The following is a 12,879-nucleotide window of genomic DNA, read 5'->3' as shown; positions in this document are numbered from 1 at the left end:
GAAGTTATAGCTTAAGTACCTACTTCTGGTGGCCATCGTCAACAGGGAGCCCCCCATATTTATTATTATTTTTTTACTTTTGTATCAAAATCTTAATGCGGTTCACAGAATACATCTACTTACCAAGTTTCAACAGTATAGCTCTTATAGTTTCGGAAAAAAATGGCTGTGACATACGGACGGACAGATGGACGGACGGACGGACAGACAGACATGACGAATCTATAAGGGTTCCGTTTTTTGCCATTTGGCTACGGAACCCTAAAAAGCCAGGTAGCACAGATCACAGAAACTTAAGGGAGATGTTGATGACTGCCCAAAAATAGAACACATTGCTCGTGACAGCAATGATGACAGCAACGACGTCATAATGTAAACAGTTTACATTGCTTGCGTAGTACTAAAGATTATTCAAACGTTGAGTACTGATATCGCAGTGGAAAATGAGCACATATTTTGATTACTTTGTGTGTGTGAATTTCTAATGCGACACTGAGTTTCAAACTCAGCGCATTAGTTGGCACCTCTCTATGCAGGTAGCAAAAAATGTAGGTAGGTAGCGAAAATAGCAGAACGGTGAAGGTGTAGGACTGGTCGAAGGAAGATCCGACGAACGCTGGTTCGAACCCCGCCGCCGCTGGAATATTGTGGTGGATACGTAAAACAAGCATATTTTAGCTTACAACGAAGGGTGAACGGGACTATTAGTAACTAATTAATATTAAAGTAATTGTGCAACACCTGATGTTAAGTGAGATGCAGTCTAGGATGGTGTATACCTGCCCTATAAATGCCTATTCACTCTCATCTTGAAGAGGCCTAGATTATTGTGTACGAGAAAGAGCGAATGGACCACCCTCACTCTTTTCGTTTTCGCAAAAGGCGACTAAAGGACAAAAGCGAAGATCGGCCTCTCACGACGAGTTATAGTGGTCACTGTTACTTGAAAATGTTACATAATCAAAATTAATTAGAAAGAATCCATTATATTTTACGTACGTGAACTTTTCTTAAACTCAACATGGAAATTATGCGAGTATTATGGCCTTAACACTGTCATTAAGTGAGCGTAAGTACCCTTGTGCTGTTCGCATAACTTGTCTGCATTTTTAATAGATACATACATCAAAGTTGCTGTGCACTATACTCAGAAACGTCATAAAGCTGCGTGCGCGCGTGAAAGTCTACAAGAAAACTGTCGTATTGTCTCACAATTTATAGGTACGATTGCCAATAAGCTGCGTTTCGAACAAGCTCACGAGAGCGGTATCGTTTTGACAGATAATTAAGAATCAAACGAACTTACCTGTGATGTTTGATATCTAATTATACGAGTGTCTTGACCGAAGATGATTACGTTTTACATGCAGCAGTACCTGGGATGATGCCGTCCTTATCACACTTTTAGAGAATATTTATTTAAAAATATGAGTTTTAAATATAATAAAGTACGTGTTTTGACTCCTCAGCACCGTAGTACATTCNCGTCAACAGACTATTTAACACCATTTCCCAATAATTCAAAATCACGACTGTTTTTAAAACACATTTTATTCTGATCTTAGAAACTTAGTTAATTTTAAATTGCATACCTGCAAATTAAGATTTTTGGTTGCATACAATGAGTTGACAAAATAGTGACGTCACTTGCTTGTATTGCCATACAAAATCTATGGGGGAGTCTCGTTCTGACAGTTTTAAAAAGTACATCAATTTATTGGTGGTGTCAACGTCTATTTGTATCAGGTTCGGCAAGAAGTCGTCGCGGCTGGTTCGCGCGGCGGCGGTGAAGCTTGCGCAGGAGTTGTTCAACATGGTGACGCGTCCGCCGCACGCGCTCGTCACGCGATTGCAGGAGGGGACGGAGACACAGGTAACTATACTATACCACAGGTAGTACACTCATAAGAAGGCTCAAGGTCACCTAAAGGGCGATGGAGCGTGCTATGCTCGGAGTTTCCCTACGTGATCGAATCAGAAATGAGGAGATCCGTAGGAGAACCAGAGTGACTGACATAGCCCGCAGAATCGCTAAAATCAAGTGGCTGTGGGCGGGGCACATAGCTCGTAGAGCTGATGGCCGCTGGGGCAGGAAAGTTAGTGGCGACCACGAGCCGGAAGACGTAGCGTGGGCAGGCCTCCCACTAGGTGGACCGACGATCTGGTGAAGGTCGCGGGAGGTGCCTGGATGCGAGCGGCGCAGGATTGGTCTTCGTGGAAATCCTTGGGGGAGGCCTTTGTCCAGCAGTGGACGTCTTTCGGCTGAAACGAACGAACTACAGGTCTAGTGCATAACTGAGTCAGCGCCTGAGGTATGGGAGCGGCACGGGAGGGGTGACATGTGACGTGACAGAGCATACAACTTACAAGTCTGAAGCACATCTGACGTTTGTCGTAAAAACAATACCCTCCCCATACAAATCTGTAGCTCTAGCACGAGAAACTTTAAACTTCGAATCGTTTGCGTATTCGAAACACCATCAAAAGATTTAGTACGAAAAGTCAAACAGCGCCCTTGTGAACGTGTCGTAAAGTGAACTTAGTATGAGAAATGGTTGCACGTAACTTATTTTGACAACCAAAATTGTCACGTTATCGTTTAATTCAAAGGTTGTATCGAATTTTGTCGAATACGCAAACGATTCGAAGACGAAAGTTGTTCATGCTAGAGGTACTGAAGGAGATCTGAAGACGTTTGACGTCAAAATAACACCCTCCCGTGCCGCTCCCATGCCTCAGGCACTGACTGAATTAAGTGCTAGACCTATAAATACATTACTGCATTTTATTGCCAGGGATATTGTAGCTTTGTACTGGTGAATGAATTTTCAAAATTTGGTTCAGTAGTTCCAGATATTTCTTCTATCGTATGAATGACCAATCTTCCCCAACTTATGCTCAGTAAATAAAAATCTGTATTTATGTATTATTTGTATTTATTTCATTAATATGTTTTTATTCGCAAACGTCCTCTTGATCTTCAACTTTTTACTTTGGGCAACGCTAAGCATAATTCGACGAAAAATTATTCTAGTCACAGTGTTACTCGTGACTTTTATTTCTCTTAACTAGCAACACTTACTCTTACTCGAACTTACTGGAAAATATTTTTTCTTGGTTGGTAACAATGTTACTGATAACTGACTGAATGGGTATAGTAGTGAATAATTTGAATGGGTATAGTAGTGAATAATTTTAAGTTACCACTTAAACATTTTGTTAAAATTAGTATTTTATTAAAATTAAATATGTTGTATATTAATATATTTTGAAGTTGTATGTTACTTTTGAAGCATAATGGAGGAAATGAATTATGTAAGTAACATCTATAATACTTCAGCTGTCGTGGGGATTGTTTTTCTTTTCGCCGGTTTCCTATACATTGCTATACAATTCTCAACATTCACGACCTTCTTGCATGTCATTGTGATATCTATGTCTTCAGATATAATATTTCTGGGCTGTCAAATGTTTTATATCATATTTTAATTTAACTATTGCGTTCTCCTGCCTGTATTGCAATAGAATTAGAAAACTCGGCAGTTGGTAGCACCTCTCATTCTTACAACGTAATAGAAAGCGAGATGCACTTATGTCTGTCATGATTATTTTTCCATTTTACTATGTAACATTATACTATGTTTTATTTTTTATCTACGTGTTTCATTATTTCCAATCGTTGTTAATTGTTGGCCATAAATGTATAGATTTTTATATGATAAAGCTTAATTTTTATGGTCAAATTACTTATTGACAAGCATTAGTTTAATTCATAATTTGATGAGTCCACATTGTTATTAGCAAAGAGGTTTTCACTTCTGTAAGTAGTCTGCCTGTTTTGTGTAAACTACATACGGACTCTCAAGCGTGAATTTATATTATTATCAGGTTTTCAAAACATATTTCTTGGGATGGGACGAAGTAATTGCGGTGGACTTCACCCGCACCGCAGAATCCGTAGCAAGGACCGGCGCCGACTTGGCCAGTTGGGCTAAACAACAGGAGACAAAGTAAGTTGTATTCTTTCTCAGCTCCTATTATATTGATAGGATAAGTTTATGATTGTAGTCTCTTTGTTTGATAAGTTCTGGAATGAGGTCAAATGCTCTCAGAACTGTCGACTGTAGAGGAAGTACAGGCCAAGAGCTTTAAAAAAGATGCTGAGGGGCGACCACGTACTAAAAGACTTATGTGGGTGAATCTTTGAACTAGGAGTCGCTAATCGCTTGCAGAAGATTGCTTGATGCAAACGTCTTAAGCCTTGCTTGAAGTTCTGTGGAGATGGTCTTTGTCCAGCTGTGTATTTTCCAATCTTTGGCGACCGTTTCCATACTATTTTACGTGTGACAAGAAACAGGATTAGATTAGCCAAAAACAAATTTCTAGTTTTTTAATGGTTTTATTGTATTAAATGGGGATCTCTGTATCTACAGGGCAGATCTGTCAGCGCTGTTTACGCCTCGCCAACCGTCCATGCCGGCGGCGGAATCCAAGACCCTCGCAGACGAGTGGAACGAGGACCTGGAAGCGATGGAGGCTTTCGTACTCGAGGGCCGACACTTCGTGCGCCTGCCCGACCACGAGCTCGGCGTGTTCCACAGCTGCGACTGCTACGTGTTCCTGTGCCGCTACGTGCTGCCCGCCGAGGTGAGAATAGCTATCTGTGTTCCAGCTGTTGTAAGGTTACAGATCCAGAGCTTTATGGATAAGCCTAACTTGGAGGTTTTGACTCGACAGTTGCGCATTTTCTAGTGTTTCGTGTGCTCAATTACACTTGTCGACTACAAAATTCGCGGGCCTCGCGGTACGTCTGCACTCTAATGCAATGGGTTCAACGCGCAAAACTTTTCTTAGATGACACCAGACTCATTCTGTAAATGTCAAACTTATTTTTTTAGTTTATGCCTTCATGTGGTTTGCATATTCACAGCCTATCTAGTAGGCACTATAGGAGTCTTCTAACCACAACCATCCGTAACTTATAGATGCTTATAGCGAGCAATGTCTCAGTACCTTTCTTGAAGTATTGAAGTGACACAATCTTCCATCTTCATAGCCAGAGGAAGACAGCCGGGACGCGGACGGCGACGCCGACGAAGGAGCATCAGCAGCGTGGGTGGTATACTTCTGGCAAGACAGGCGCGCGCCCAACATGGGCTGGCTGACCTTCACGTTCGGGCTGGAGCACAAGTTCAAGCAGCTGTCGTTCTAGCTCTAAAGACCAAATTACTTTTTAGTTGGATATTTCGAATTTTGGTAGATTTGAAATCAACTTTGTAGGTTTGCGAGCTCCTGACGTCATACAGTGGAGGCTACTAAGTAGACAGCTGTCCGTAATTTATAGCGAGCGACATCTCAGTATCTTGCCAGTATCAATGATAGCAACATGTTCACTGATGGCTTCTCAGCATCTCTCATTCACTCACATTTGAAGGCTACTACTTCTGTCTCTGTCACAGCCAGAAGAAGACAGCCCGGACGCCGACGGCGACGACGAAGGAGCATCAGCCGCATGGGTGGTGTACTTTTGGCAAGGCCGGCGCGCGCCCAACATGGGCTGGCTGACCTTCACGTTCGGGCTGGAGCGCAAGTTCAAGCAGCTGTGCCGGCGGCTGGACGTGGTGCGAACGCACCAGCAGCAGGAGAGCCTGAAGTTCATGGCGCACTTCCATCGCCGGTTCATCATTAAGGACGGCAAGAGGAATCAGAAGCCGGTGAGTGTTTACACATTAAACCACTTCCTTTATGTGTTGCTATTATAAGAACACTTCGTTTTTTTATTTCCCATTGAATTTTATTGTATCTTTGCTTAACTTGTTATTATCACTTAATGTAAAATTCTGATTTTCCATCCCAACTAATATTATAAATGCGAAAGTAACTCTGTCTGTCTGTCTGTCTGTCTGTCTGTCTGTCTGTTACGCTTTCCCGCTTAAACCTCGCAACCGATTTTGATGAAATTTGGCATAGAGATAGTTTGAGTCCCGGGAAAGAACATAGGATAGTTTTTATCCCGGTTTTTGAAACAGGGACGCGCGCGATAAAGTTTTTCTGTGACAGACAAAATTCCACGCGGGCGAAGCCGCGGGCGGAAAGCTAGTAATAAATAATAGCTATTTTTACCCGACTGCACCAGAAGGAGGGTTATGTTTTTATGTGACTGAGCTGTACTGCTATAATTAGCTGTATTGGTTTTTTGTAGTTTTTTTTATAATTGACCGCGATGTCGCCTTTTAATAGTTAATTTTCTTCCTCACATATTCATTTTAATGGCAGGAAAATGGTCGCCAGCCCGTGGAATTATACGAACTTCGCAGCAACGGGTCGACGCTATGCACGCGCCTCATACAGGTCAAGGCGGACGCGAGCCAGCTCAACAGCGCCTTCTGGTAAGCGAACATTATTCTTGTCGTGTCGACAACAAATATACAGTGCCAACAGTGTGCCCAAAACTCCGCTACAGGAATGATTGTCAGTAGCATTCGAAAACATTTTGTGCCTACAACCAGGCCTATTCATCCCCGCGAGTTTACATCGGAAACAAAACAAGCACGATGGCACCCTACAGGATTACTATTCGACAAGGCCTTACTACCTTACCTAAATAATAATAAAAACACAAAATGACTTTTTTAAGTTGCCTCAAGACATCATTTTACCGAAGTCAGCCCTAGCTTCGGCGCAGTATAGATGACCCACGCTGAACTGTCCCACCAAACTCAATGACAGGGGGGCGCTACCATCGTTCAACTGTATGGTTTCCAACATGGCAAAAATCGGAACCAGCGATCCGGTATTGACGGTGGCGCCCCACTGTCAATGTCATGCATAGGACAGTTCAGTATTTTGGAACTGACGTTTGTCAACAAAATGGTGCTTGACTCTTGAGACAAGCTAAATTACACCATATTGTTAATGACATTGTGCATAATTTTTTTTAAATACCTTCGCGAAGTAAACCTTCTGTACGTAGTACTTATTATTATTCTGTGCTACAAAACGGTCGAGTTGACAGCGCGCCTGGCAGTCGTGACGTCACTTCGACGCTCTGGTACGGTCGGGGCGAACGCGGGGAAGTGGAAGACAGTCGCATTCCAGCGAGGTGCGCAATTAGTTCGATAGCGTTTTATGAACAGCGCCTTTTGATAACTGGCCGACATAATTTTGTCTATGGTCGTAGATAAAGTAATTGGAAATCCTTGGGGGAGGCCTTTGTCCAGCAGTGGACGTCTTTCGGCTGGAACGAAAGAACGAACGAACGTAGATAAAAAGAATAATAATTACGGCGGCGGATCCTGATACTCGGATTCGGCCTATCTGACATTGATACCATTGGGCTTTCCTGATGAGTATAGCTTATTGCCATTCAAATTATAAGCCCATCCTAATTATAAACGGGATTAAATTGAACGAGTGACTACTTTTTACGATTTGTGCGGCATCATGACAAGACGCTTACTAAATTCAATCTAGAGCTAAATATATGTTCTTTCATTGGACTTTATTATTTATTGTTAACTTTATTCTACAGTTATATCTTAAACGTGCCGCTGGAGGGAGCACACGACACGTCCTCGGCGATCGTTTACGCGTGGATCGGCTCTCAGGCCGACGCCGACTCCGCGCGCCTCATCGAACAGATCGCCGAGGACAAGTTCAACAACCCCTGGGTCAGCTTGCAGGTGAGCTATCTACCTTCAGGTCTCTCCACAGAATACTTCTGCTACTCCTGTACAGTTCGGACTAGTAGCTACNGGCGATCGTGTACGCGTGGATCGGCTCCCAAGCCGATGCCGACTCCGCGCGTCTCATCGAGCAGATCGCTGAAGACAAGTTCAACAACCCGTGGGTCAGCTTGCAGGTAAGCTATAAACAAGACCCTCCACTGTATTCCTTTGAATGCTGAATCTACGCTCCTCATCAAGCAGATTGCTGAAAATAAGTTCAAAGGCTAGCTTATAGAAGAGCCCCGGGCGGGACTAATCCAATCTCTCCATCCCTCCACTGCTACTTCTGAGTAGCTTAGATACAGCTTGGACAAGGAAACCCGACTAATCAAGTAGATTATGTGGGTCCATCTCCGAGATAGCTGTCTTAAAACTTGTAACGATTTTAAGTAGAATTTAGAGTCAACTGTAGTTCGAACTACCGCACTGCAACTCCTCTATAGCCAGGATATACGACATGGCCAACGAGGTTTGACGTCACACGTCATCAGCACATATGAATAAAATATAAATATCCTTGGACATTTTACACTGCGCCGCTAGCCCCAAACTAAGCAAAGCTTGTGCTATGGGTACTAGACAACGGATATAAACATACTTAAATACTTTTTTTTGTCATGTCAGTTTAAACATGCGTAGAAACATTCTTTTATTTTCTTAATATTCCAGTATCCTTTTCGTTTGAGCCTCTAGTTCAGTGGTTATTAACCTTCAAGTCACGAGGGAACATTTTACCAAATTTCTGTATTGTCAGGGACCACTTTTTTTTTCAAAATCCTATGAAAGAGGAGGTCGATTTCTCGCCCACTTTGCGCCGTTTGCGTTTGTGAACTCGACTCATCACGTCACGCCACTTATTGTTTACTACGATGTCTTTGTGGACCACTAGGAAGGCCTCCAGGGACCACAAGTGGTCCACGGACCACCGGTTAAGAACCACTGCTCTAGTTTATTAGACAGTTAATCAAAGATCCCTATGAATACGGGAATTGTTTGCTAACAACGATATTCGCTTCCAGGTGCTAACAGAAGGCAGCGAGCCGGACAACTTCTTCTGGGTGGCGCTGGGCGGCCGCAAGCCCTACGACACGGACGCGTCCTACCTCGCCTACACGCGCTTATTCCGCTGCTCCAACGAGAAGGGATACTTCACCGTCTCCGAGAAGTGCACGGACTTTTGCCAGGTACGAACAATGATAGTATCGGATGGATGGCGTCAATTGAGACACTTTATGGCCCATATTAAATGTGTGGCCATAAGCCTCACGACACGGACGCGTCCTACCTCGCCTACACGCGCTTGTTCCGCTGCTCCAACGAGAAGGGATACTTCACCGTCTCCGAGAAGTGCACGGACTTTTGCCAGGTATGTACTATGATAGGGTTGGATGATGACGTCAATTAAGACACTTTATGGCCCATATTAAATGTGTGGCCATAAGCCTCACGACACGGACGCGTCCTACCTCGCCTACACGCGCTTGTTCCGCTGCTCCAACGAGAAGGGATACTTCACCGTCTCCGAGAAGTGCACGGACTTTTGCCAGGTACGAACAATGATAGGGTTGGATGGTGACGTCAATTAACCCTTAACCAGGATTATATTTTCAATGGTTTTCAACCGTATCTTCATATTGATGTGGACTCTATTGCACCTCTGCTTCTACAATTTTTGAAACGCTGTTTCTCCATATTTTTAATGGAAATACTCACACATAGACGTCGCATGATCATTAATGTTATAAAATTTTGAAAAATGCACATAAACGAAAATAAACGTCAATCTTTTGAATGCCAAATACAAAAGAGTTGGTAAGGCAGTAAAAATTCGTTTAGCAATGCTTTAAAATTGTCTTGTTATTTTTATTGAGTTATATAAGTATGAAATGAAATCGTCCGCACTGTGCCAACAGTTCCGTGTGGTTAAGTCTAAATAACCTAATACCTAATCTAATCAATTCATTTTGCAGGATGACTTAGCCGACGACGACATTATGATATTGGACAACGGCGACCAGGTGTTTCTGTGGCTGGGAGCCAAATGCTCCGAAGTGGAGATCAAACTCGCATACAAATCTGCCCAGGTATGTATCAGTGGAAAGTACGAGCCAAGATGTGGCAATATAATATTCAATGGGATGGTTTTATTTTATCGTGAATACAAGAATGACTATGTTTCTGTTATAATTCTATCACTAATCGTGTGATTTAATGATGCAAATCGGAGCTCAATATTGAAAAAAGAAGAATTCAATAGAATGTTCAAACTTTTAAAGTTTCCTTTTAAAAATATATTTTGGAACATGCAGTTCTGTAAATTGAATAATTTATTTTTGTGATCTTTGTGGAACAAGCATAAAGCTGAATTCTAAAACTAATCCAAATTGAAAATCCCCAAGGTTTACATCCAACACATGAAGACGATGCAGCCAGAGAAGCCACGCAAACTGTTCCTCACGCTCAAAAACAAAGAATCGCGTCGGTTCACCAAGTGCTTCCACGGCTGGGGCGAGCACAAGAGGCCTCCAGAGTAAACAACTCTCATCGACGACTTTACAGCCTGAAGCGGTACAGACCTATCGATATCTTATTACCAGCAGTGTTCAGAAAAAATATAATGGGTGGCTCTCATTCATTGTCTATACCCGTTAGCCAGATATTTTAAGTCCCCAAAATTCGAAGGTCAGCAGTAAAGGTCTGTAATGCATTTTGATACTGATATCTTATTGAGTATAGATATTCCCAATTGATATTGGTTTGAAATGACATGTAACTGCTACCAGGTAATTGTTTAAGGCGTGGTTCAGACGCGCGGTTTCTGGATGGTTCTCATAGGCGAGGCACGAGGCGGTAACAGTAGCGGTTACTTTTTGACGCAAATGAACGAGGTCTGCCCAGAAACCTCTTGATTATCGCGCGTGTCTGAACCAGGCCTAAAGTTTATTACTATGTTGACATAGTTATTAGTTATGATGCGTTTCAGCTCAAATTGTATAGTATACAGATGTCTTAATGTACATCGCAACAAAGCATTTTCAACATTCGCAATAAAATAAGTTTTATGATAGGTATGTACTATCGGAAGCAACGAATCTGAATGAATTTACGAAAATGAATGACACACATTTTCATAACAATATTTGTATAGTATTGTGTGAAAAAATTTCCATTGCCTAAAAATCTGTGATTATAAAATTTGCTTGTTTGATTATTTTAAAATTATCAGTTCAGATTTAGACACATTTGAATTAAAATATTTAATATTATGAAACGTATGAAAGAGCTCATTATACTAGAAGTTGCATCACATACAAATTTAGTTTTGCAATAATTATTTTAGTAGCCATTAAATTAAATATAAAGAGGGATTTACTGAGAATAATTTTACCTAAACTTCAGTATTACAATTTGAGTGTTACTTACACCCAAACAATTTAAACCATTCGTTTTTATCAGGATGCATGTGTTCTCATGGGCTTCCAAAAGACATTGAGGGAATATTTTGTGAAAATGAAAGACTGAGTCATGCCATTTTACCAAGTCATTTTATTCAACACTTTCACTTATCTAATGATTAAGCACAAGTGTGGAGATTACATTGTTACTCATTTAATTTATTGCTACATAGATGAGAGAAATGTTTTGACTAGAATTGCAGAGATAATTTTCACTCTGCGAGAAATTCAACTTTGCATTTGTTTATAATGCATTTGTAAGTTTATTTTAAGAATAAATTTGATAAAGCTGTATATAAATTGCTGTTGATGTATAAATGATTGACATATTATATTTATGTAAATCATGTAAATATTTGAATATCATATTACATAATTTCATCACTAACATAAATAAAGATACATGAAACTTTTATAATGCATAGAATTGTTGTGCAAGACATGATTTTTAAATGTGGCGCTTAAGCACAAATGTTTTCATAGATTTTTAACAGTTATTTAATAAAAAATTAACAACAATCTTGAATTTTATTAGAATACCCGCAAATTTCACCTGCAACAAAAGATGATAATGTTATGATGAATTTGGCTTGTATTAAATACAAGAATATGCATTTATCATGTAATTACAATATTATTTATTTATGTTAAGTTGAAATAAAATTGTTCAATTTCAATACAAAAACTATTACTTCCAAGTTGTGTTGTAAATGTATAGCATGGGTTGCACTGACTTTAATACATTGAAAATGCACAAAGCTAAATAGGAATCTGCATTTTTTGTGATTAGGAAAGCAAAGGAGTCTGAAGAAGTAATGACAAAGATCAAATTGGATTATTGCCAAATAGTAAAGACTTGAATGAGACATTAGGAATAGATATTTATGTAATTAATAAGAGTTAAAGTAAGTTAAGAATCAAACTACAGGCACCTACCTAAGTATTTAAAAATATTTAATCGTCATCATCATCATCGTCGGAGGGCACAAAAAGTTCGTTTTCTTCTAAGAAATTGGCTATGTTTTTACTAATTGCAGCTCCGATAAGAAGGCCCGGAACAACAGCAGCAACTATACTCAGCAGACCGAAAGGTTTCTTCTCGGGCTCTGGTAAAATCGCTCCTGTAGGAGTGGTGGTAGCTGTTCTCCTTTGAAACACTTGTTCTGGTCTTGTTACAATCTTCATTTGGGCAAGTAGTCGTGGCAATCTAGTAATCGACATTTTGCGCAGATTTATATTATTAACGTGATTATTTTTAGAACTTTGTCTCGTGTATTTTACACAAAAAACTGAAACTGACATCGAACAAGACAGATTGACAAAAAAGTAAATAATTTTTTGACATCCCTCCCTCAGCTGAAACTGCTGAAGAGGAAGATGTCTTTAATCTGTGACAACGATTGTATCTACCAATCAGGCACTAGCACGAAGTTAGCTACAATATAATTCCACCAATAGTAATTTACTAGAGGTCAAATCTTACCGGTATTTTTCCGGTATAATTTGTAAATGTATAGATCGGAAGGATTGACTGACTACTGACTGACCCAGATGAGATGATGGAGATTTTTATCAGTCAAGATGAATTTTTTTTCTAAATAATGAGCAGCCCAAAACCTAGATTTTTTTTTCATTTTAGTTTCCAGTTGTTTCCGACACGACACTACCTACTGCTATAATTCTTGCTTTATCAATAC

At 40.6% G+C, this 12,879-nt stretch overlaps 2 protein-coding genes across 2 annotated transcripts; one reads left to right on the top strand and one right to left on the bottom strand.

Moving 5' to 3' along the window:
* Positions 1-1,672: 1,672 nt before the first annotated feature.
* LOC114362273 (protein flightless-1-like) lies at positions 1,673-11,348 on the top strand. Its single transcript, XM_028317589.1, has 9 exons — positions 1,673-1,873; positions 3,889-4,010; positions 4,434-4,647; positions 5,460-5,714; positions 6,277-6,389; positions 7,532-7,682; positions 8,747-8,911; positions 9,698-9,811; positions 10,127-11,348. Exons 1-9 carry the CDS (start codon positions 1,673-1,675, stop codon positions 10,259-10,261), a joined length of 1,470 nt encoding a protein of 489 aa, XP_028173390.1. The 3' UTR covers positions 10,262-11,348.
* On the bottom strand, positions 11,305-12,516 carry EMRE (Essential MCU regulator). Its single transcript, XM_028317569.1, has 2 exons — positions 12,119-12,516; positions 11,305-11,735 (listed from the first exon to the last, which is right to left on the bottom strand). The coding sequence occupies exon 1, from the start codon at positions 12,482-12,484 to the stop codon at positions 12,137-12,139; it is 348 nt and encodes a 115-aa protein (XP_028173370.1). The 5' UTR covers positions 12,485-12,516; the 3' UTR covers positions 11,305-11,735; positions 12,119-12,136.
* Between the last annotated feature and the right edge of the window lie 363 nt (positions 12,517-12,879).

The sequence above is a fragment of the Ostrinia furnacalis genome, unplaced genomic scaffold (genome assembly GCF_004193835.3).
Source record: "Ostrinia furnacalis isolate ACB-3 unplaced genomic scaffold, ASM419383v2 OfSCF6310, whole genome shotgun sequence".
Classification (NCBI taxonomy): domain Eukaryota; kingdom Metazoa; phylum Arthropoda; class Insecta; order Lepidoptera; family Crambidae; genus Ostrinia; species Ostrinia furnacalis.
This window is presented reverse-complemented; position numbering and strand designations above follow the sequence as displayed.

What these genes read in the sequence shown, in the direction of transcription:
- LOC114362273 (XM_028317589.1), top strand. Translation starts at nt 1,673, where the DNA reads ATGGGGGAGTCTCGTTCTGACAGTTTTAAAAAGTACATCAATTTATTG. An exon ending in AGTGCACGGACTTTTGCCAG is followed by an intron (nt 8,912 to 9,697) that starts GTACGAACAATG and finishes TTCATTTTGCAG; the next exon opens with GATGACTTAGCCGACGACGA. An exon ending in TCGCATACAAATCTGCCCAG is followed by an intron (nt 9,812 to 10,126) that starts GTATGTATCAGT and finishes AAAATCCCCAAG; the next exon opens with GTTTACATCCAACACATGAA.
- EMRE (XM_028317569.1), bottom strand. Translation starts at nt 12,484, where the DNA reads ATGTCAGTTTCAGTTTTTTGTGTAAAATACACGAGACAAAGTTCTAAA.